The following is a 25,669-nucleotide window of genomic DNA, read 5'->3' as shown; positions in this document are numbered from 1 at the left end:
GTGGGAATCTGGAAGCCTGCCACCCCGGGGCCGGCAGAGCCGGGGCGCGCGTGGGTTGGTGGCCGCAGATCTCCTCAGCGGTTCCCATGCTCTGGGTGGGGTAGGCTGTTCCCTGAAGGCTGCCAGGGATGGAAGCGATAAGACGCCCCCTTTCAGACAACAGAAAGAAGCAATTTTTGCACCTTGTAAAAACGCTGAAGTGTACTTTGAGAGCTTTTTTTTTTTTTTTTTTTGTTCCCAGGAGATTTAAAAAACCAGCACAACACAAAAACAAGCCTTCAGCATTTCCTTCTACCTCACCAGAGCTTTAAGGCCACTGAGAGGGGCACTAGCAGGGTGAAGCAAACCAAGCAGAGCAGAAAGTCAGAGGGATTTTCCAGAGTCCACTCTCTTCAGGGTAGTTCAACAACTTCAGTCTCTGCCCTCCTGCCCCGGTGACAGCTCCATCTCTCTCTGTTTGAGGCTCCGGCATGAATCAGACCGTAAAAAAAACACATCTCGGGTCTCATGTCACATTTCATCTGTGAAGTGCTTCCAAAACATTAGCATGCCACGTCCCGAAGGGTGTCTGGATTTTACTTTCCAGCCCTCCGCTCGCTCCCCGTGCGGATCTAAGCAGCAACAAGCTGTGCCTTGTTACTGCTGCAAAAAGCTGCGATTAGCCTGCTCCACACAGAAGAGGGAAATTAAACCATTTAGTTGTGTTTAGCAGCTCAGCCCCTTCTTCAAGCCCTCTCTCCCCACTAACACTTTGACTAAACAATGACTAATGAGGCCAATTTGCTGTCAATTAATTGCCCCAGGAAAGGACCCCTAATTGTGGTGAGCAAGGTGGCAGCTCTAAAGCATTCAAGGGCCATGCGGTGGTCAGCATCCCCCCTGCCTCTGCCTTGGGGCCTATTAGCGTCTTTGTGTTTGTTGCAAAGTGCTGTTAATTGGGAGCTGGGGACAAGGAAATGAGAACTCTGGAGGCTAATTGATAGACACCTGTGGAGGGCTTTAGGGGTTGCAAAGTTCCTTTGACTTTGGAGAGAAGTCCTGATGTTTTTCTTTTTGCCCTGAAAGCTAGGGGCTCCTGCGGATCAGTGGGTGGGAGTCTTATTTTCTCCAACAAATGGGGGTCCTACTTGCCAATAGAGAGGGAAGTAAACAGACCGGAGGAGGTAACGAACTAATGGGGATGTATGGCAGGGGTTGTGGTAACTTTCTTGCCTGTATTCAAGGTGCCCTTCCTGGGACGAACAGTTAGAGTGCTTAAATGGAGGTAATGGGCTGTTGGGCTTTCTTATTTTTGGTGCTGTTTGCTTCTACTTCGTGGGTAGATTAAATGGCTTTTGCTGTATTTTAGCTCTCTGGAGTAGGAATTACTTTTTTTTTTTTTTTTCTTAACGTGTTTCCTGATTTATTGACAAAATACCTGAATGTTGTGATTTCAGAATGGGGAGCAGCTGCTCCAGAGCGTAAGACTGCAACTTAAAGTCTTAAGCAGAGCCCTGTTAGCTGAAAGGGAGCAGCCAGACGGTCTAGCTTTGAACCAGCAAGGGTGGCCTTGATGCTTTCTTATTCCATCCCCTGTTCCACTCCTGGAAAGGTACTCGGGAGCTGGCCTCCTGGCTGTGAGCTCACATCACTTAGCATTGGGCTGACTCATTTCCTAGGAGATTAGAGGTGTAGCATCACTCATTACCTACTTCCATAGCCTTAAATGATAATGCTGACCTGGCCCACGCAATCCCAGCTAATATCTCAGGAGGAGTTTTGAGCTCTCAAGGGTTTTGGTCATAAAAGGTAAGGATAACAACAACAGATGTTGTGCTTTCTCTTGTTTGTGGTTTCCTTGCTGCCTCCTGTATGCAGCCCCTGGCTTGTAATAACTGCTGTAGTGGGTGTTTTTGAGACACAGTAATGTTTTGTGGAAACAAATCACTTGCTTTCATCTTGAGAGCAACAGTGATTGCGCTGGGGGAGTGTGCTCTATTTTTCATGTCTCAGTCTTTCTTATTATTTAAATTAATGTGAGTTGCAGTTGTCATGAAAGTGAAGGATTGACAGCAATTAACTTGAACAGGCTCAGTGCAAGGCAGGTTCTGCGCAGCCCTTTCCTACCTAGTTCTGTCACTGCGCTGTGCCTAAGAGTTGAATTTTGATGCCAGCTCTACTGTTGCCCCCCTCCTTCTGCTTTGCAGCTCCCTCCTCTTCCAGATTTGAGTTTCTCAAGAAGAATGGCTGCTGGTTAGTTTGGTATTTCTTATTTACCTTCAGTGTCATGCATGAGGAGATGCTGAGCTGGCCTCAGACTTGTCCAGTAGATGTGAAATGTAGAAGAAATAAATATACAAGTTTCAAGCTGTTCTTCCCACAGCTTGTTTTGAACTCTCCAGAATCTGTCCCTGGTATGGGTATGGCATCCTGCTTTTCCAGGGATGGAGCGGGAGGGGCACTGGGCTGTGCTTATCTTCCACAGGGCTGTGCTATGGTATGTGGTGTTCTGCACAGTGATCTCTTCTCCCAGCTGCATCCAGTGGGATCCTAAGCACAGGGTGATGGCTGTCCCGTATTACATTTATGCTGAAAGGGAGGAAAGAGTCTGACAGTTCTTCCTCAGAAGTACCAGAGGCCTGGCAGTGCTTTCTCAATGTCCCCGCAGCTGGAAGGGTCTGACAGCAGCTTGGTCTCTGGAGGGATGAGTTGTTAGTCTAAATAGGGAAATGCCTCAAAGTACTATTTAACTGTAGTGCTTCCCATACTGTGGCTCTCCAGGCTGTGGTGGTTCTGCTTGTGCTAATGGCTCACAGAGGCCAGTCATGAGGTTTTTCCAGATGAGGGTCACCCACAAGATGGCTGGGCAAAAGGAAGCTGTGACACCCCAGAAGTTCCTGGGCCCAGCAGATTTCTTTCTCAGCAATCACACTTCCAGCAGTCTGGAACTGTGAAAACATAACACAACCCACACATGGGCAAAAAATAATAAGGTCAAAGCTTCTCATTTCAAGACTGTCCTAAAAAGGTGTGTGCAAAGTAATGACAAGTGCCAAGGAGGCAATGCTAACTGTTGCTGGTGCTGACAGTTTCAGCATTTTAAAACGCTGCCTTGACACCCTGAAAATTAAGTGTCTGACTTTTTTTTTTTTTTTTTTAATCTGAGAGAAATTACTGTCCACTAAGATCTGGTCACTTTTAATGCTGGCCGGCTTTTAAGCAGACTAAACCAAACTGTTTTTTTTTATTTTTTTTTTAATTTACAGGGAGATTATTTCCTACCCTATTCCCCTCCCTCTCAGCCTTTCCTTGCCCTCCAACCAAGGTGGCAGCTGAAGGCAACCAGCTGTTATACTCCTAACAGGATTTCAGCTTTGAATGCTCTTTCCTGCCTCCATTGAAAAGCCAGATACGTCCATCTGGACACATCTTTCTCCTCTTGGGCATTTGGTCTGCATGGTCAGATCTGTTTGTATTTTCTGAGTTTACTTGATGCGCTGCAAACTAAAACGACTTGACGGCTTTGGAAGGTGGCAGGGTGCACATGTCCTCACTGCAGCTCCGCTGCTGATGCCCAGTAGAGGTTTTGCCCACTCAACCATTTGGTTGGGCATTGACCGTTCTGCCAGAGCCTCCATCTGCTAGACCTACTTCAGCTTAGCCCAGAACAGGCCTTTTCTTGGTTTGTTGCGTGGCTTTTCTTTTCCCCTGATGCAAATCCCAAGCTGTAGGCAGCTGAGCTCCACCCCAACTGCTCTCTCTTTCCCCCTCCTGAAAGAGAAAGGGGGAGAATATACGATGGAAAGGGTTCGATGGTTGAGATAAGGACATGGAGATCACTCAACAGTTATCGTCACGGGTAAAACAAACTCAGCATAGGGAGATTAATATAATTTATTACCTATTACTAAAAAGCTAGAGCAGGGAGAAACAAAAAATGAACAAAAAAATACAAGAACACCTTCCCCCCATCCACCCTCTTCCACCTCCTCCCCCTGAGTAGGGCAGGGGAATGGGGGCTGCGGTCAGTCCCTGACGCTTCGTCTCCGCCGCTCCCTCACGGTCACTCCCTGCCCCTGCTCCACGCGGGGTCCCTCCCACGGGATGCCGTCCTTCCCGAACTGAGCCTGCGGGGGCTGCCCACAGGCAGCAGCTCCTCAAGAACTGCTCCCACATGGCTCCGTACCACGGGGTCCATGCCCCAGGAGCAAACTGCTCCAGCACAGGTCCCCCACGGGCGGCAGCTCCCCCCAGACCTCCTGCGGGGGCTCTCCATGGGCCCCTTTTTGCTGTGCAGAAAATCCCAGGTATGGGACTGTGATAAATGAGGAGGAAGGAAATGGATTTCTTTTACCGCCAGCGAAACTCTCATGCACCCCTCAACATGACGGGATCTAATTTTTGACATCACTCTTTTCCAATAACGTTCATTTTGCTTTGTTCTGTCCTCTCTGACCTCTTCCTTTGTGTGTGGATGCACTACTGATGGCTTACAGTGAATCACAGATGTAAAAATGTAGCAGGGCTTGTGTGTGTCAGGGGATGTTGAGCGAAAGGGGACAATTTTCTGCTATGCTTTGCTTTACCCAGTGCTGTGCTGCTAGGCAGATATCCCTGCTCTGAAATTCCTCCTCTCCTGGGAAGGGGACCCAGGTGCAGACAACTGTTTCCCCAACATGCCTTGCTTTGGTTGCTTCACCAGGAGCCCAGCCGTCAACTCAAGCTCTTGCACAGTAGATAAGCTTCCAAGTTCCCTTCTCCTTCCTTCTTGGTGCCAGTTAGAGCAAGCTGCTCAGGGTTTTATCCAAGCAAGGTTTGCATATCTCTAGGGACAGAGATTCCACCACCTCTCTGGGGAACCTGTTCCTATCTTTAACCTTGCCAAAGTGAAAGCTTCTACCTCATTTTGAGTCAGAATTTTGCCCGTGTAGCAGCTCTCGTCTGCTGCTTTTTGCTGTTCACTGTGCACCTCTGAGAACAGACTGTCTGTCTACTCTGCACCTTCCCACTAGGTATTTGTCAACAGCAATAAGATCTTCACTCATCTTTCCTTCACTCTTATGCTGTCCTTGTGTGTCATGTGCTTGCTGCCCTCTGACTATCTTGGAAGCCCTCTGGCAGACTTACTCCTTCCTGTATGTCAATGGTATTCTTGTACTGGGCAGACCAAAATTGGGTGTAGTGCTTACGAGACAGCATCTGAAGCACCGTATATATATAGAGAGAGAGAATCACTTCACTCCACTTACATGGCTATGCTCTTGCTAATATAACCCAGGATATGGTTGGCCTTTGCTGCAAGGGCACACCATTAATTGATGCTGAACTGTTGAACCCCCATATCTCCTGGGCTGCTCGATCCCACCACTTTCACCCACCCAGCAAATATCAGGGTGGTTAAATTTCCCCACCAGGGCCTGTGATTTTGAGGCTGCTTCTGTCTTGCTAAAGCAGGCTTCATCCACTGCCTCTTCTTGATAAAATAGCTGGTAGCAGAAACCAACCATCTGTTGTCAAGTCCCTTCATCACCCACCCACCCTGGTCACAAGCTTTGATGACTCCAAAGGGGTCCCGTGATTGTAGATACTAAAGGCATAGCCATGAGCTTGACGCCTATGGACTGGGGCTAAAAATCTGTAGGTAAACAATTTTCCTATGAATCCAGCCACACAGCTTGAAGAGGTGAGTTGCTCGCTTCAGGCTCCATTTCCTTTTCCCCACCTAGCTCATAGGCAGCTTTGCCTCGAAAGGACCATCAGCTGCTCCTGCCAGGAAGTGGGAAGGGGAGGTTGCTGTCTGTTTACTCTGTGGTAAGCAAAGCAGAAAATGATGTTGTTTCATTCCTCACTACACACACATTTGGATGCTGGGGAATGGAAAAAAAAAAACTAGAAGGTTCCCTTTTAGCCAAACTCCCTCACCTCCTCCTGGGTGTGAAGCGTGGAAGCAAGACGTGAATGTGAGGAAGGAGAAGCAGCCGCGGCCTGCCCTGACCAGGGGGAAGGCTTGGAGGCTGAAATACCATGCTCCTGGCCTGCAGTCACCAGGCCCCCAGACACAAAGCATCACAGTTGCCAAAAAGGCCATTCATTTCTAGCTGTAGCTGCTTGAAGCAGACGTACCCCTGTAAGACAGCTCCCAGAAGAGAAAATTAAGGATAGAAGCTAGAGGAAGTCTGGTGCAGGAGGCTTTCCTGGAGATGCTGTTTTGGTCTCCTCACTGTCTGGTTTTGACGTGAGTTACGCTGGTTTCCTATCACTGTGCTGCCCCAGAAGTTACCCCTGTTGGACTTTTTGGGGGCACTGTGTCAGGTTCTCTTCCTAATCAATGTTGGCTGCTTTCTCACAGCCTGAAGGCCCTGCTTTTTCAGTGTTTCCTGGCTCAGCTGCGACCTTGCCTGCATCTCTGCTCCATTTTTCCTTTCCCCCTCCTGGCTGCTTCACCCTGTGCATACTCCTGAAATCAGACCGCTGCTCCCTGTATCTTTCTCCATTCTTTTTTTACATGTCTGCACCATCAAAAGGTTGTTGCACTTGAATTGATTTTCTTGTCTACCGAGAAGCCAGGACCTTGTACTTGGAGCACTGATACAGTTCAGAAAAACAGGTAGTAATGAGGAGCACAGCCTGTGAGAGGGGTTCATGGCTGCCTCTGGTTAATAAGTAGACAGGTTAACAAGTCAGACCAGCTATCCTCCAGAAGTAACAATGTCCAACTTTCTTTTGTCTTCACAGTTCCACCAAAGATCTCCAATATCTCCTCAGACATCACTGTGAATGAGGGCAGCAACGTGACCCTGGTTTGCATGGCAAATGGACGTCCTGAGCCTGTCATCACCTGGAGGCACCTCACCCCAACAGGTAAGTGACCCAACAGGACCGTACTGTGCTGATGATTTGTGAACTGTGCAGTAGTTTTCTCTTACAACATTACTGAAAATTTCAGTAGCAATTCAGGCAGCTGTAGGAAAGTGGCAAGGCTCTTAAATGCACTGCAAGCATGTTCTGCAGCATGACCTCCAAAGCGATAACCAGGTTGTCCCAGGGAACAACTGAAATTACTTCAGTAGATGCTCTACAGAATTGGACTTGTAATTCTGTTTAGCTTTGGTCTTCATCTAGCTGTTTCAATCTCTACTGCTGGTAATGAACATCAAGGGGATGGAGAAAAAACACTGCCGGGGAGGGAGGGAGAAAGAGACAGAGAGGATTTCTGTTTAGACATTACACAGAAGAGTATCCTTCCAAAACAAAACATGGAGTTTGCTTCCCGTTGATTTGCCTTAAAAGAGAGAGGAAAGTAATGGCATAGATGATTTTATATTACTCTCCACTTTGGCAGACAGTGTTCCTGTGTTTTGTGAGTTGAATAAAGGTGTTTGATCTGCAGAATGAGTGATGAGCAGGGTGGAAGCAGAATTGTTCACCAGCGTTGTTCTGCTATCTAAATGCACCTCCCATGTTTGAGGACATGGCAAGCTTGGAAGAAGAACATCCTTTCACTAGTTAGACTCCATGCGGATAGCAGCTTGGGTTGCAAAGAAACCTTCATCCCTTAAAAAATTATCACTGGGATGAGAACAAGAGGTGGGTTTCTCTTCTTCTGCCTTATCTCCTTTGAGGGGAGAGCCCTTTACTGGATTTCTTTTTGTCATCAGATATTTTGTCATCTGAAGTGGATGGGGAAAGCATTCATTAGCTCTATATGAATAACTTTCTGTGATATTCCCATATATATAAAGGGTTAAAGAGGGCTTGAGGTGTGCAGAGTACAAGCTTTCTGCATGTGCTAGAGACAGTCAAGCTGTCTTACTGCAGTTCAACAGCTGGAAAAGGGATGAGTGTTGCACAAAGAAGGTTAAAGAGAGATGGGCAGAACGAGATATTGGAACAGGGCCAAATCCAAGTGCCGCATCCAGAAGCACTCGAATTTGAGGTCTGTAGTTCAGACTGGGTTTATTCAAATTTCCTCTCTCATCCCTTCAGCCAAACCAAAGTCCTCCTGAGCTTTTATGTATTGGAAAGCCAGATACACAGTTTGTGTTTTTGGCCCATTTCTTGCAGTATTGAAAGAAAGAAGATGGGTAAAGACTGCCAGAAAGAAGTGGGAGGAGCAGAGCTGATGGGGGGGAACACTAATACTTAGTGATATCATTGTCGCTACCTGACTTTCTGCTATTTTCAGTATTAAGCACAGTTGTGACATTGGCATGTATGGAAAAATAGGTCCTATCTTTGTCACCTTTAATTATGTGTATGCAAAATTTTCTGACTTTGGCAGCTCTGCTCTTAGAGTTGATTTCTTACTGAGTCTTTCATCCTACTGCTGCTTCAGTATTTTGGTCCTCCACCTCACTTTTTCTTGTATTTCAGTAGGAGATGCTCCCTAGCTATTCTGTGAGTGCAGCCTAATGTTGTCTAAATTCAGGGAGTTACAAGAGGACTAGATCAAGTCTTGATGAAAACTAAGGCCTGATACACATCAGATACATTGTTCAGCACAGCCATATGAAGGTTCTTGTCTTGACTCATTCCTTTGGCTGGATGCTCTTGCCTTTTTTTTTTTTTTTCTCGGTTGTACCACCTACTGCATTGTATCAGACAGACTTCTCTTTCTTTTTAGGGCTCCTCAGAGCATATTTCGACTCTGGCAATCCCCTCTGGTAAACAACAGGACTGGGGAAGCCCATCCCCGCTTTGATTCCAGTGTCAGTTTTCCTGGGTCTGTTCTTCAGTCTTCTAGCATGTCCCCCTCACACTCCTCCTCCTGTGCCATGTGTCTCAGAGGCATTGCCTTGCTAGCATCCATCAGTGCCATCTCACTGGCCCCCTTCCAATCCATCCTCAGACCTCCCCTCTACAGTGAAGCCTACCAAGCACCCCCCTCCTAACCAGCTAGAGCTGGGGATGAAGGGTAGGCAGTCCCCAGTCTGTCACTTCCATGTCTCATTGCATGTTGTACTCTCTCTTTCTGCATCTCAACCCATCTGTTATCTTTTACGCATGCAGAAGAACTGCTTTCAGGCAGACATCAGGTCTTTGTGCAGCACGTAGCCCAGTAAGGCACATGCCCCAAAATGGGGGACACAAGGGTTTCTTTTAAATATTTTCCTTGAGGTTGACAATTAATACACATCCCAAATCTATTCCAGAGCTGCTGCAGTTAGAAACATCTGTCTTATCTTGGAATCTCCTCTTTCCAGGATTGTGAAGCATTTTGGCTCCGTTTATGCTGGTTTTGAGGACATCTGCTATGCATCAAAGAGCTATTTTAGACATTGTAAAGGCTTCTAAAATCTCTCTCTCTCTGTGGATCTTTTTGCGGTTAAACTCGTGACTGCAGAATTGGAAGAACGAGTGTTATTGAGCTTGTGTAGGAGGTTTTGAATGGACAGGTTGTGAAATTAAACCAGCACTGGGGGGCGAGAGGGCCAAATTACTTTTTCTTTGTGCGCTCTCCTGAAGGAGTTCATTAGCAAATTTGTCTGCTGTTTCTTTCATTCATTGATTTGGTCAACAGTGTTTGTTGGCTAATTACCTGAGTTAGAACCGCAGAAATGATTTATTTCTTGTTGGCTGGGAGGTGGAAGATACAAATGCAAAGGGAAGGCAGTGTAGCTACTTATGCAAAGAAGGCAGGGATGCATGCGATGGTTCATTTAAATGCTGCTGGGCCTCAGGAATGATCATAGCCCACTCACCTATCTAGGAAGTAGAAAAGTCACTTTAAAAAATGCTACATCCCTTCCTTTGCTGGTCCTTCAGCGAGTAATTAAACGAGGCATTTTTCAACCGTAAGGCCCCAAGCCCTGAAAAATCCATAGGAAAACCTTTCGTCCTTCCCCTGTGAGATAGCTAGAGTGTGGCTGTGGTTGTTGACTGTAGTATTGACACCTGGGGAGAAGGCAGATAAGGGGGAAATACTTAATTCAAATGGCAAATGACAATACAGATCAGCTTTAATTCTAGGCAGTGTATAGTAATGAAAGTGGAAATTACATTCCTTGGAACGACGCAAGTCCTTGCACTCCTCCTCCATTCCTCTTCAGATGGTTGACTAACTGGGTTTTGACAGAGTAGCTGAAGAAAGTCAGTCAGGCCCTTTTCTTTCTTATCTGACAGGTTATTATGCTGGAGGACCTGGGCAGTGGGGTCTAACTAGTTATGGATAGCTTAATAGGCATTGCCTGGGAGCACGAACAACTTCATTAGCTCTTCTCCTTCAGCTAGCAGAGCTCTCTTCAGGGACTGCTGACCCGCAGCTTCCAGCAGCGGGCCAGCACCTCCCTGCATGTAGTCTGATCGCTTCCCCTGCGATTCAGGATGCAGCTGCGGGCTTATTAAGCCTGCCGTGCCATGTGGCTTTTGTCATCCCACTATGTGACATTAAGCCATAACAGCCCTCTAAACTGGTTTTATTGGGAAACTGTGGTTTGTTCATTTAGGGCGGGAATGAGTATTAGTGATTTCCAGTACAAACTAGATGACTTAGCAGTTGTCGGCCTCAGGAGTATTTTACTAAAGGATATCCTATAGTCTCGTCTCTCATCTCTTGAAAGGGACAGAGTCCAGATTCTCCCCTCTGTGACTTTCTGTAAGGGCTGGGTGCTATCCTATTATCTTCTTCTCTGTAATATTAACTCATAGCCTACATCATCCATGTCCCGCAGAGGTATAGATTTTTTTTTTCCTTGCTGAATGCAGCCCAATCAAATTTCCAGTTGTTGTACATCAGCCTGGACAAAGTCCCAGCTCAGGGCCGTGTATCGTTCATCATGCTGGCAGGTTCTGTGTGGGCTACCACAGGCAGCCTACCCACCTATGGCCAGTTGTGTTATGAGATGCTCTGCTCTCTCTCATCATTTATCATTCCTCATCTCTCCATCTTTGTCAGAGCCATGCTAGATGTTTGGTTTTCTGGAAGAGCTTCCTGGGAAAAATAGGAAAAATAAGGATTCGTATATGTTCATATACTTTTCAATCAACTCCTTCTCAACAGAAGCCCTAAAGAGTGGCCCCTTGTGAATCAGGTTAGCAGCAATATGGACATGGACAGTTGTTGCAAGGTCTTGGCTTTAGCAGAGATCTCACTGCCAAGCCCATTGTCTGGGTAGAGAAACAGAAGAAAAAGGCAGCTCCTGTCCTGAGGAGGTAGTAGTCATACTGACAGAAACAGTCCTATTCATCCTTGTGCTGCTTTCCTACAACTCATTGGTGATTAAAACCTCCCTGAAGGTCTTGCTCCAGGGTGCTGTGGCAAGTGCTGTGAGTTTGGCACCCAAGTGTTGTGGCATATTGGTGTCTATGGGGCTTATCGTAAGGTTGAATGACTGGGACTTACTGGTTCTGCATAACCAATTGAGTAGCAAACCGTTCGGTTTTCCTAGAACAGTTAGTGTGAAACCTGTATCAAATCGTCAGGCATTTTATCCCCAATCCAACTTCCCTGGTCTCAGCACAGCAAGGCAGTGTGATGTGGAAGAGAAGAGTTTAGATTCTCTCAAATTCCACCTGACAGTCTAAAGATACACACTTTGGCTCAGAAAAGGAGCTTAGTTATTACAGTGGTAATCACAGCATAAAAAACAGTCTAGAGCAAAGAAGGTAAGTATTGATTGCAACACCCAAGTTTCATGTCACAGCATAAAATGAAAGGAGATGGGAATGCTTGTCAAATATGCCAGTCTGATTCTCCCTAGAGGCTGCTAGAAATTCTCATTGAGTCTTAGAGAATTTACCATAACATGGGAAGTTTAGAAGGAAGAGAGGATACAGAAGAGTGCCTGCCTGCTCTGTGTAATTGAGATGGTATACATATAATATGTTTATAAACAGCTGTAGAACTCATTGCCATGGGAAGTTATTTAAAGATGGGAACTTGGCAAGACTCAAACAGTGTATGTGTTTCTGAGGATAATGTGAACAAATCTGGATATTCTTGTTATTCACAATAAAAATATTGAGAAGGATGTTATACTTCATGCTTTGGGGCTCAATTACTAGAGATGAGGATGAGACCTAAACTGAAAGGGACAGATTATCTCACAACCCCGCTCACTTGTGTATCTTCCTTCAGTGCATGCAGGTCTCTTTTTAGGGCCAAGCACAGAAACATGAAGGAAACAGAGATCTTTCTGAAGGCATGAGATTTAAGATGGCAATGTCGTTCACATGAGCAACCTTGATCTTTATGTCCAGTGCTTGTTTGCCTCTCATTGCTGCCTAAGTCCAACGCTTTGCTACTGCACTTTGAGTTGCACAGGGAAAGCCCGTTTCTGCCCAAAGAAGATAACAAGCAGAAAGCCATCGCCCAGAGTCATCACAGGTCAACCCAGTAAGCACTGGGTGGTGATGAATGGGAAGGGGATTTTCTTGGTTATCTAAACTATTTCGATTTAGCCCACCTCTCTGCTCCGTTCTTAAAACCTCAGTGAAACAGTTGAGGCAAAAGAGTAATATATTTACTTATTTTCCTCAGTAGGGTCATCGCTCTTCTCATGTCCCATTCTTCTCCCCCTCTGCCTTTGCCTAATCAAGTAACCTTAAGATTTACAAGGTACTTGTTTGATCCTGAATTTCCTGAATTTTAGGATTGCGGGGGGGGAAGGATGCTTTTAAACCATGTCTCCTTTTTCTTCCTTTTATTTCTTGTAATCTCAAAATACACTCTGGCAAAAATGCGGTCTTCTCTTCCACAGAGGCCTCTCACTTTGCCTCTTATACACTCCTTGCTTGCTCGGGACTCTTTCTAAAATGCTTTTTCCTCTCTTGATCTAGTTTCCATCTTGTCCAATGTTACAGGGGAAGTGGGGGGAAGGATGCTGGCTCACAAAGAGCCTGGGAAGCAAGCCAAAATTTCAACTTTTTCAAGGCTTCTCTAGCAGGCATCCAAATTTGCTTCAGCCTCTATTTTCATCCCACTTCCTTTGGCTCTGCAATTTTATTTTTAAATTATTTTATTTTATTTTTTTAGAAATCCTGTCTTCTTATTGCATGGCCCACAAGAAGGAGCCCTCCTGTCCCCTTCCCCACCTATAATAATCTTAAGTCCTGAAGCCCTGCTCTCTCCCCAGTGCGCAGGATGGTTTTGATTTTTCTTTTGTGCCTATGGTCTATGATGTTGTTTCAGTACAAACGCTGTTGATACACGGAACATTCATTTTCTTAGCAGTTGATTTCTCTCTCGTGACCCATGACAGAGGGAAAGCAAGATTTCACAAGTATTTTACCATTTCTGGGGAACAGGTGAATAAAGCAGCTGTTGTGGAGGGACTTTTCCCTGCTGCCTTCAGCAGTGGCTGGAGAAGAACATCTGGAGTCTTCTGGTCAGTGCTTGGCTGCTCCACCTCTGGCAAGTTTTTCTGTGCTTTTGCTGGGGAGATGTGGCAGTTGTGTACCATGTTGGTGGCTCTCCTGTTATGTAGAAATGCTGTTTTTAAACAGCAAGTTGGAGTCTGGCAGGATTACTTCTGTTTTTCCTTTCCCTAGGATGGGGACCACTTCGAGTCAGACACGGTATTAGGGTCTTTTCTATGGTGTTTTAAAGGCTGACCTTGTTTGTGTCCATATGAAAACATTCATCCACTTACAGAAGAGCAGCATTTTTCTAGTTCACCACATGCTTTAATATCCCTGTCTGTGCAGTGCTGTACAGCCACTACCTCTACCCCCAAGGCCAGTATTTAACCAGGACGTTCAGCAATAACTAGCTTTTCCTTTCTCTCCTGTCCTTCCATGAGACGGTCTTGAAGGATCCCAGAAGGCTAGGAGTCAAAACTGAGCACCCAAGAAGATGAGAGTTCAAAATCTGCTATAATTAATGATGACAGGAAAAGGAATTGCCACACACTGGCGTAAGTAGGATCCCAGCAGCAGGCTGATGAACCTTAGCAAATTCTCCGTCATTCCTACCAGAAGAAAAACATTTGAAATCAAGGGACGTTCTGTCATGACCAGAAAGAAAAGAGGAAAGGTCTGCTGCCTGCCTCTGCCTAGTGTGGTAGATGCTGTCCTGCTCACCCTCTTTCCCTACCAGCCTTTCTTGTGCTCCTTTGCATGAACCTGCCATTGAGCACTCTCGTATCCTACCTTTAAGTAGTCAACTTGAACTGCCTGGAGAAAACGTTACTGAGTGCAAGGCACTGCCTGTGTATGTGTTATTGTGTCTCCCTCTAGTGATGTGAACTAACGAGTCTGCTTTGGGTTGCTTGTGCTGGAGCTACTTCTTTGGTGACAGGTATTCTAAGGCTTCACTGGGGCAAAAGGCTGATGTTTTAGGACTGGGTCTTTGTTTCCCTGCTATCTGGAGGTCATACTCCCCATTGGCAGCTCCATGTTTACAGCTGTAGCCTGCTCATAAAGATACAGAGAGGTTGGCTGTGAATTCGAGAGAGAAAATTCACAGCATTTTAAATTTAATAGTTTTAATCCAAACATTCTTAAAGTTATGCTTCAGAAGAAAATGTAAAGGCTGCGTTCCCTCCCTCCCCCTTGTAGCTGTAATCTACAAGTATTTTCACTTTAGGCAAGCATATTTCTCACTATCTCTTCATAGTAGGAAGAAGATGCACTAATAAAAGGCAAAGTTAAGATAGTAGCTTTTAGCTGTTTCCTCTATTTTTTTCATGTAAAGAGAGACTTCACCATTTTTGTTGTTATGCTGTTATTTGGCTTCAGCTGATCTCAGTGGCTTCACTGACTTCAGTGTTTGGTATGTGCTGCACTGGAGTCAGAGCAACTGTCTTCTGCAGCCTGAGGACCCAAGTGAAAGTGGAATGACAGCATCCACAGCAGTACGCAGATCCTGCCACGACAGTAATGTCCAGAGGGAGTTTCCTATGCCCCAAAGCTTTCACCCCTTCTAGTTTCTACCACGCAGTCATATGACCATCTCTTGCCTCTGCCCCCTACGTTAGTCCCACTAATGAAGCTACTTAGCATCTATACCCCAGCTCTAGTGGTAGCAGGGAAATAGCAAGCAAGAGAGAGAATAGGATGTGCAGGGAGAAGTAGGAAGGTAAACATGATTTGCAAGAATATGCTGTACAGAGACAAACCCAGGGCAAAGAAAAAGCCGGCTTTGGGGGCAAGCCATCCTGACCTCACTTGCCATGATGGCCACAGCAAGGGCAGGGGTCACTCAGCCTCCTGCAGTGTGGAGCTTTTCTCCAGGGTCTGAACACCGTTGTCATGGAAGTGGGAGTCTCCTGGCTGAAGGTAGTGAGTTATTTTGGTAATGCAAGGCTGCAGTAAGCTCTGGTGATGTGAGCACTGATGCTATTTTCCCTCTGCAGCCTTCCTTCTGAGCATTTCAGAAATGTCTTCAGAACATGCCTCTCATTCCTGTCTGAAGAAAAATGGGAGAGACTGAAAACATGGTACTTTCTTTTTTTTATAAGGTGCATTTTCAAAAGTGTTATTTTTATTTCTCCTTCACTTACTTTTTCTTTCTTGCTGAACCGTACCCAAAAAATATGACTCTTCTCATACACTGTGTATTTTTTTCATGCACTGGCTGAGCAAATCATCCTTTCTCATAAACTTGCAACGAGTGGCCACCTCGGTGTTAGCACAGCATGGGAACAAAGCAGGCAGCAGCGGGATGGCTGGGTGCAGGCCCATCCGGGCAAGCAAGAGCTGCTGCGTGATGCAGCCATTGAAGTTCACACCAGGCTGGGTGGAGGGGGACTTGAGTGATCTGAAGGGTGAGTACATCCTGCCAGAGAAAAGGATGTGTAATGCAGGTATTGAAGGCCTGGGAAAGGCATTGATTGTGAGGGATTTCAGTTATCTGGGTATTGATACGTGCCATGCTCCATGTGCCTGGCTGAGGGCTGCTGGCAGGGCCATCTTACTGTGTGGACTGTAGTCAGCAGCATGTGGCGTTGCCACCATCCCTACCTGCTGTGGAGCTTGTAGATCAGTAAACGCCACATATGTATGCACATGTGCACTGCTGTAAGCATTACTTGGGAGTGTTTTACTGTGTCGTCACTTGTATGCTCAGCCTGCTGGTGTCTGTGCATGCATTTTGCTGCACATATAAGTTTTTTGATGTTTGCCAGCCTTACGCGCCATTGTCAAAGGCTTGCGCTTCCTCCATGGTAGAAGCATGAAACATAGCAGTAAGTGTGCAAAGTAAGACAAGGGAGGAAAAAGTATCCTGAGTCATTTTTTACCTGCCAGAAAAACGCATCCTTTGGCTGTAGGGCATGGATCTGTACAGCTGTCCAAAGCCTGTCTGTGGAGCCTAAAGTACAGCTGCATGAAGGGGACAGAGAATGATTATTTTTAGTGTCACTAATGATAAGGAATTTCAGAAATTCCCTGAACTGCATAAGCTTAGATCAGGCTCCAAACTTTGCAACTCCAGCCTCTCTCTGACATGCTCACTTGTATCTACTGCATTTATCTCTGCTGGACTTGGGCATCTTCCAAGTAAATAAATAATTGGTTCCTGCCTCTGTCTCCCCTTCTGCCCAAGGGACTTAAAGTTAATTTGTGCTGACTATTAGTCTTTGGGTAAAGCTGCTATTGCAAAAGGAACCCAGGGCATATATAGATAGATGGTCCTTGCACTGTGAAATTGTAAGTGCCCCCGTTTCGCATGGGGAGATCTAAAGCCACTTGACTGCTGCAAGGAGGATTCCTCATAGCTCTTAGGAGATTTCCAGGGGATGGAGCAGGTGGAGATGGGAAGTCCACATTCCCTAGACATTGCAGCAAGATCCAACTTGTGCCCGGAGCTGCCTGTACCAGAACTTGGGTGAAATACCGGCACATGGTGAGGCACATCAGTCCATGTGAGAGCCTGGCTTGTGCCTGAGGAAATGGCAGGATGGGTCTCAGCATCCATGCACAGAGCACAGGCTGCAAGGGACTCAGGGACAAAGAAAAGTCGCATTTGCCATGCAGCATCTCCTGTGTGAGACACAGTGAAGATGAGGGAAGGAGACTGTTAACTCGAACAGACAAAAGTAATTAGAGGAGCAAAATAATAGATTAATGAGCAGCCAGTGTCAGGGGAACTTATTAATTATCAGTAGAGGATTTCCTTCAGTGTGCAGGCTGGCCGAGGGCATGAAAGATAGCAACCAAAAACTCGAGTCCCGTTTAAGGGAGCTGCTAGGGAATTAATGGTGAGGGGTGTACGGAGGACAATAGAACAGGTTGAGTTAAGTGCTTCCTTTGAATCTCTTGTTTTGTGTAGCCCAAGTAATGGCTGGGGGGGGGGATATGGGAAATGCTAGATTGCATCTAACCGATGTTAATAATGGCTCAATAAAAATGCTCTGATAAGAACACATTAAAGTTGCGCAGTTAAGGACTTGCAAGCCAGGTAAGGTGAGATTTAAGGTTACAAATACAACCTTAACTCTTCTCCTGCTGAGTGTACCTTAGCAGGCAGCCTCTAATTAAGGGGCATCAGGCTACTTCTCAAGGAATATATCATAACATTGGTTAATGCTCTCTTCAGCTTTGGACGGGATCGTACAGTGTCTTAAATATTGTGTGTGTCTGTGTTTGCCTTGTGAAACAGATCCTTTTTAATTATGGTACTGAGCATACCGTGTTAGTTGTACTTGAACAAACGCTGTTGTTTAGGCATTGGGTCCATTCAGACAGTTTAAATACAGGGCAGCCCACCATCCATTCTCCCAGGTCGCCATTTCAGGCATCAGAAGGCAGTAGGCTTGGAAGACATCAACATTAGCTGCAAGTAGTGATGAATATGGGAGTTTACTTTCCAAAGATAGGTTGGGACTCCTTTAGCTCTGCATATTGTGTTTTTGACCTAGTTGACTTACTGAAATCATTCAGACCATGCACTGGTCAAGATATTACTCCATCCCATCAGACTATGCCATAAGATGTGCCCATGTCCTGTATCAGTGAGACCCAGGAGTTGCCTGTTCACATATCAATGTATTTTCTTTTCAGAGCTTCTATGTTCGCAGTTTTTAGTCCCATTGCATGTACAATGGTTGTGGTATAATGGAAAAGAGAGAAAGCATAAAGGGCAAATCTGTTCTTGAGGAGCACCGTAGAACAGATCCATTGGGTTTAAGCCACACACTGCAGATCTAACATCTCTCCCTGGTATCTATGCTGGGTTGTTAGCCTGCCCATTGAACACCATGCTCTTTGAGGGGAAGCCATCTCTTCTGCTAAGTTCTTGAGTGAAAACGTTCTTCCTTCCCTGCAGACCCTTACTGCAGTAGTCCTAGTTTTCTTACAAACTTCTGACGCATCCTGCAGCACCCCTGCTATCCCACTGCTTGTTCTTGCAGCTCCCCAGGGAGGCCTGCTTTCATTGCATTTGAAGTGCTGTTGGACTATGACTGTCTCCAAATATGTTTGCCATCACATGAATTCAGGTGCAGACTTGCATGGGGATTTGAGGGCATCTAAAGCAGTCTTGGATGCCCTGAGCCTTATTCTTGCCTTGTAGATCACTATTGAAAGAATAGATGGCGTAACAGGAAAGGCAAAAAAGCATGTACAGTAGTTCCAGCAGCAGTCAGAGCTCTGTAGATATTTCTAAAGGTTTCCAAATGCATCTTCGATTGTCCCCAGCAAGAAAAAATTGGGTTGTGGGAGCTGTCCCTTAGAGGCAGGTGGAGGCCAGTCCGTGCAGAGCAGAAGCTCATCTGGAGAGTTTTGTATGAAAAGGGAAGGTCACGTAACCCCAGGCGGTCCTCTGGGAGCTGGCCACAGGGGAGCAGAGGTTATGTGCCAGAAACGAGAGGATGGCGGTGAGGAGGCAGATAGAGAATTTCGCAGAAGGGCTGCAGCTCGGGGGAAATATGCTGATTAGTTTCCACAGACCTGCACAGATCTGAAGTGAGCTAAAAATTTCCTCACTCAGAGACTTTGGGGATCACTGAGCAGAGTTTGTTTAAAAGAAATGAGCTTCATCTGAGAGGTTTTGCAACTTGTGCTAATGAGAGTCTGTCTGTCAAACTTAAGTGGCATCAAGTGGCTCAGAACAAGGGCTCTTGGGCGTTAAATGGTTCCTACCAAATACCAAGCCCATTACCATGATTGGCTGTTATAGCCCTCTAAACGGCAAAAGTGATTAAATTGGTCGTTATGAAACACTAAAGATGCATAATTATGAAAAATAAGGCTTGAGTAAGAGGAGATCTCATCTCACTCTCTGGCTTGTAGCTCAAGGAGGAATCAATGCAGGAATGTTTTAAAAGCAGCCAAGGGTTGCCCCTTGTCTGGTTTTCTCCTGGCAGTCTGGGAATCATGAGTGTGTTTGAGAGTGAGGGTGTTCTCCAGTCTCTAGCCTGATACATGAGCTGGAGACCGAATACCACAAGACCTGCTCTGCACGTAGGATTGAGGTTCTCCCTTACCAGAGGGAAGATTAGACCCCCTGCTGTCCCTCACTCTGCTGAAAAGCCTGTTTCGTACTTGGAGGGAAGTTGGCTTTTCCTGGTTATGTGCCATGGGACCCACCTAACCCATCCAGCTACATGGAGCAGTGAGCTGTGAACGTGTCCTGTGCTGAGCCACAGCAGAGAACCGTACGGGCAGCGTGGGTGGCCAGCTTATGTTGGGCAGGAGCAGCTCCAGCACATCGGTGAGAGTTAAAGCAGCAACACACTGGCAGTTGTTTAACAGACTGGGCAATCAGAATTAAGAATTGAGCACTTTTCAGCAGGAAGCTTCTGTGGGAGGCCTTGAGATGATGCTAGTGCCAAGCAAACCTGTCTCTACCCAGCTCCCCCATGTTTGCTAAGGTGAGATCCCAACCCTGGCACATCAGGCACTCCTGCCTTATCTAGGAGGCAGGGATTTATGTCATCAGGGAGTCAAGCTCAGGGGGTGCTGCAGGCATTGGCACAGGTATGTTTTTTCCTCCTAGGAAGCCCTCGCTCAGCAGACAGCAGCGTGTGCCCCATCAGCAAGCACTGCTGAACTTCTCGCTTTCACTTCAGCCCCTTCTCCTTCGGGCAAGGGGACATCTCCTTCAGCTTGAAGCGTGAGCAGGGTATTTATCCAAAGTAGCGCCATTTTGGGATCAGCGCCTTTGCTGTCATGGGGAAGAGCAGCCTGTCCATGGAAAAGGTCAACGACTGCTCTAGAGGGCTGGTCTCTGTGCCGTGGAGAGGGTTTCTAGGGGGCAGCTGAAGAGGTTTCTAGGGGGCAGCTGAAGAGAGATGGATTGCAAAGGGGAGGTGTCAGGTCTCCTGTCACTGGCATTTGGTCACTGTGTACAAAGGGATGGGAGTGAGAATCCGAGAAGCTCTCTACAGATGGGTGAGGGTGTTGAATAAAAAGTGTCACAGCTATTATGCATCTTTGAGCTTAGGGTGTCAGGGGAAAGGGTTGTGGAGTTTTGCCATTGAAAAATGGGAGGCCTTTTTCCTTCAGAGCAGCTCACTTCCCTGTTGTTGGGCAGCTCTGAGGATCAGACAGGTACTTTGCCCCCTTCCCACTCTCCCAGCTGTGCCAGTACCTTTCACTAATACTTCGGAGCATCTGTCATAAAGTTCTCACATTAAAAGGCTGGAATAGCACCAGGCACAGAGCAGAATACATGCATTGTTTTCTTTTGCACTGCTCCATCAACACGGACTTCCTGAAGTTCTGATGTCCTGGGTTTTCACAGACTTTCAGCAGAAACAGGTTATTTATTTCTGTTTTACTATCTTTTTAGTTCTCTCCCTCTTTGGAACCACCCCAGCCCTAGAAGAGTTTGGGTTTATAACCTCCTTAGAAAGAGTGATAGTTGTGCTGAGCTATGCACAGCCTCCAGGGGCTCTCTGCTCTCCTTGGGCTGCTGCATTTCTCTCTAGGTGAGCACTACCTGAGTCACTGAGCCCAGTCCTCGTTTCTCTGGTTGGAACCAAATGGTCACGAGGGATAAGCTGATATTTATATACCCTTACTCCTCCTGTAACTGATATGTAACGCACTGGCAGATCCTACCCAAAACTCCGCTGACCATTTATCTCCCTCATCCATCTGTCTCTGCTCTCCATCTTTCCTAATGTGGCAGTTGATTTTGAGCATTTTTCAGGAACCCAATTTCTTTGTAAATCAAATGCCTTTAAAAAAAAATGATTGGGTATTGCTTGGTATCAGAGTATGTCATTTAAGGCATTAGTCACTTCTAAGAAAATACCGTGTGTGTATATGTGTGTGTCATTTACGGCATTATTCATATCCCTAAAGGCAAGTAATATCATCTGCATGTGTATGTGAGTGTGCGTGAGCAATCTTGTTGGCTGACTTACTGTATAAATTTGTCTTCCCCTGTGTTCCTGTGGCTGCTGTACTCAAAGTAAAATGTGCTCTGTCCTAAATTGGAAGCCAAGTCTCTCTACCTTTTGAAGAGGCTGCACTCTTCACGGAGATAAAGTTGTAACACACCCCTTGACACTTACCCATATTTAATCCTTCTCCAAATCCAGTCTACTCAGCCAGACTTGATCTGTCTGAAGAACTGCTTGTGTTAATTTAACCGGAGTTAGAAGTATCCTGGAAAGTTTCAGACCGCTCTTGAGGTTTTGAACAGAGGACGGCTTGTGAAAATGGATTGATTTCGTTCCTTAGATGTTTTTCTAACTTTTTTTCATGGCTTGTTGCAATTTGCACATAGTTATTGGCTTAAATCCTCACTTGGACCAGAAAAGATCCCTCTCTGGAAGGGTGAATGTTTTTCACAAATTCCAGTTATGGGAATGCAAAAACATTTCATTGTTTTCCGGAAGCAAGCTGCAATAATGTGACTGCAGTGAAGTTCCTTGCCCACACGCTAGCTTGTAGGCATTTTCAAAATGCCTACATTTAAGATGCTTCCAGACTCATGAATACATCTGAGACTTCCCATAGTATTAGCCTACCTTATGCCAAAATATAATAGGGTTGTGGTTGCCGTTATCTTTGGACTTGACACTAGGGGTGTGTGTATCAGGATCCAGATCACTTGGGGATTAAGCTTGCTCACTCAAAATGCTTTTCTGCAGAAAAAAAAAATAGTCCAGATGCCTTAAAAACCTCCATTTGTGTTCACAGAACAGTTTCTCAAGCAAGTATGGATTACAGACACTGGAGGATAGAATAAGTTTAAAACTGAGCTGGGTTTCACATGTAGAACATTTTCCCAGCAATTTATCATCTTCTCCTTTGGTCTGTAAGCCCCAATTGCGTTTTAATCATTTGCTTTTGACAGGTATGATTTTTGAAGGAAAAGGGTTGGGGGAATGGATGGACCTCATTTACTTATATAATCAAAGTTGCTTTCCTAGAGTTCAGGAAGGCCTCAAGACTTCCTCAGAATTTACAGCCTTCATGGCAATTATGTCAGCATCCAGAAATTGTATCTAAACAGGGAAGTTGCATATTTCCAGCCTAAAAATGATTATACTAATGACATTGTCTTGCTACTGTGATCTTTTTTGCTGATCTTTGTCACATCACTGTCTTTTGCCCATGTGTTGTCTCTCCCTTTGCTAGATCTTCTTTTAATTTAGTGCTTATCTGCAGTCAATAAAGCTAGGAGGGAATGCTGAAATGCTGAAAATTGTTTCCCCCCCCCTCAAACCATACCTTAGAAATTCAAGCTTAAGGTGGTAAACAGAATCCACTTGGACCCGTTTTCACATTGCTATGGCAAATTGTGTGCATCACCTTTAAGATGCTGGAAATAGATTCATAAGAAGAAGCTGCGTTGAGGAGAGTTGTCCAGAACAGACTTCCTGAAAGTGACTTTATATATAAAAGTGCTGTCAAAGTACCAACCTTAGCAAAGGCTAGTTATTTAGCTAACTAGCCTGCAAACCCAAAGACCAGACCATCTATCAGCTGTTATTTTCTAGATATCAGTCTAATAGAGGTGAGGACGTTGCATATAAACATGTACCAAACCACTCCCTCTATTTCTTGACTGTCCTTTTCCTGAGCATTTGTAAAGTAGGCTTTTTCCTCTCCAGAATTCCCTAGCTCAGGAAAAGAAAATGGAGTGAGGTACTCTTGTCAATAGCTCTTCCATCAAAGCCTGCCTAATTTATATGCAGGCAATAACTAAATGATGCCTGTGGGGAAAGGCAGCAGAGACAGGGCTGTTTGAGCAATTTTGTGATCCTTCCCTGTTTGCATTTTTCAGTGTTCCGAAGGCCATTTTTAAAGGTAACTTTTACCTTAAATCCCCAGACTTGTGAACGCATGAAGTAGCAGAGTTATTAAAATTATGCAGCCTCTTGTAAGGATCTGAAAGAGAGCAGAGCTCGCAATGAGGTGCTGTGCAAGAAAACAGGAACATTTGCTGTCTCAAGATGCTCTTCTCTAGAGGAGGTACGGCATTCTCCAATGAGTTTGCCCTGTAAATGTAGTGCTTTGGATGGGAGTGTTGCAGGAGCCCCCTCCCATGCCAAGAACTCGAGCTCAGGCTGGGAGAGTGGAAGAGCAGCAGTTGGCAGACAGCTTGGAGCAGGTGCCCATGGGCATCAAAAGGGCTGCCCAAATGATGCCAGTCATGAGCAGGAACCTTTCGTGGAGGCATTTCATAAACAGTATCCTTGAGGGCACCACGACCGAGTCTGCCCATGCTCCTGTTGCTCATTATATCAGCACTGGTGTGGGATTCGAGACTGATCAGGACTCAAGACTGAGCTTCCCAGCCACCGAAGGCCTCCTGTGCTTATCCTTCTCCGCTTTCCGTAACACTGCTCTCACAATGGGAAGAGCAAACCCTTCCCCTCGCCGTAAACACAAAGCATTTCCATCAATTTTTGGAGGTTGTCGATCCCCACCATCGCAATGTGATTGCTAGAGATGCTCTTCCCCTCTTTCCACCACATTGCACTGGGAGTTGATTCTTTTCCCTGTATCAGCCTCAGAAACCAATCTTCGTAGCCTGTTCCCTCCTTCTCCCCTGCTCGGTGCTGGCAGCTGCTGTTCCACCCCCTTCCTGCGTTTGAGATACCTGCCACAGTAATGGGATCCTCCTGCAAGCTTGTTAATTGAAAGGAATTTGTCTGGCCTGAAGATGTCAGGAGGCTGACGGAGACGTGTTTCTGTAAAATAAGGCTAGAGCTACAGTGCAACAGGCAGTGTCTGGATCACTGAGACTCTTTCATACTCGCTGGCTGCAGCCAGCTTTTCCACAGGGGAAGTTAATTAAGGTGCAGTCGTCAGGGTATGGGTGCCAGAGACCCCCTGCTCGGCTGCCAGCATGTCCTCTGCAGTGCCGGTCTGCAAGGTGCCATTGCTTCCTTCCCCCTTGGCGCTTCCCCTCGCCTCTTGTGCCGCTTCCATTTCTCATTCCCATCAATTTGAAACAGAGCCCTGCTGACCGCTGCTCATACGCTTCCCGGCATGGCTAATAATAATGGCCTCTGTGGGAAATGACGGGCTGAGACAGAAGGGACGTAATGATGTTCTGGCTGGGGTAGGCAGAAAGAGGAAAGTGAAGTGACAAGCAGCTAAACAGCAAGAGAGGGGTGTGAAGATAAAAACAAACAAACCTGCAAACGTCTACAAACCCACGGCAGCGGCAACCCTGAAACAAATGGGGAGAGACAAGCTTGAGTCCCAAAGGGAGAGGAAAGGGGAAGAGAGAGAGAGAGGAAAGCAAGCAGAGAATTGGCCAATAATTGAAATGGCATCAGGGAAAAAAGGAACTGGAAAACACAGAGGGAAAGACAGGCTTGGAATTGGCAGATGGCAAAGAAAGAGGATGAAAGAGGGAGCGAGCACAGAGGAAGATGTAGATAGTAAAAGAAGAAGGCAGGGGGAATGGCATATGTGGAGCTAATGAAAGGAAAAGGAGGCAAAACACGAGGTGGGGAAGCATGGAGGGGAAGAGACTGATGCATCGGCAGAGGAGGAAAAGCAGAGGTGAACTGAACCAGGGTAGAGAAAGGAAAGAAAACAAGGCATTTGGGTTTAGAAAGAGGGAGGAGAGAACAAAGAAGTGAGAGACAGAGAGAAAAGGAAGAGCGAGTTGGAGAGCCCCAGGTCTGTGCTGTCCACCAAAGAAGCATGAAGAGCAGAGTCTGGAAAAGCTGAGCATCTGATGGCTCCTGCTTCTCTGGGGCTTCACCAATCCCTGTCAACTGCTTGGGATCTGAGTGCAAATTCCAGAGAAGTGTTTATTTTCATTTTTCAATAAACAGGGTTTGATAAGATGGAAAACTTCTTGGCCCTGCGCTGCAGCCCCACCACCCATAGCAGGTAGCAGGCAGGTTTGTTGGAGGTGTTATCTCAATAGCAGTACAACAGCACCAGCGAGGGAAACAGCAGACAGCTCTTGGTTAGGCAGATCCACCTGCTTTCTGGGTGCTGCCCAGGAAGGATGTTTCATTCCGTTGGTAAAGCAGATCAATGCTGACATCATGCACCATCAGAGATTCTTCTATCAGTGCAAACAGTTGGTGTTGCCCTTGGCACTCATCAATAACCAATTACGCGATCATCTGTGTTTCCTGGCTCACTATTTTTTACCCCCCCCACAGAGGAAATCAGAGAAGATGGTTAAATTTCCTCTCCGTAATTCCTGTCCCTTGGCTGTAGCTGGCTTGAGTGGCACTTGTTGGAAGAAGGCTGCGTTTGCTGCGCTGTGGGAAGGTTAGCCAAAGCGCAGTGCTGGCCCGTGGCTGCCCAGGCAGAGCGTCTGGGCAGGTCTTCAGCAGGGTTCATCGCTATTCTCAGCTGCTCACATGCTCAGTCATTG

At 46.2% G+C, this 25,669-nt stretch overlaps 1 protein-coding gene across 4 annotated transcripts in view; it reads left to right on the top strand.

Moving 5' to 3' along the window:
* Window positions 1-25,669, top strand: part of LSAMP (limbic system associated membrane protein) — a 999,481-nt gene that overhangs the window by 891,046 nt on the left and 82,766 nt on the right. For all 4 annotated transcript variants that reach the window (XM_035540485.2, XM_035540486.2, XM_050712016.1 and 1 more), the window contains one exon: window positions 6,715-6,840. In XM_035540485.2, coding sequence (XP_035396378.1) covers window positions 6,715-6,840 — 126 coding nt within the window. The remainder of the gene's footprint in view (window positions 1-6,714; window positions 6,841-25,669) is intronic.

Source organism: Cygnus atratus, chromosome 1 (genome assembly GCF_013377495.2).
Source record: "Cygnus atratus isolate AKBS03 ecotype Queensland, Australia chromosome 1, CAtr_DNAZoo_HiC_assembly, whole genome shotgun sequence".
Taxonomy (NCBI): domain Eukaryota; kingdom Metazoa; phylum Chordata; class Aves; order Anseriformes; family Anatidae; genus Cygnus; species Cygnus atratus.
This window is presented reverse-complemented; position numbering and strand designations above follow the sequence as displayed.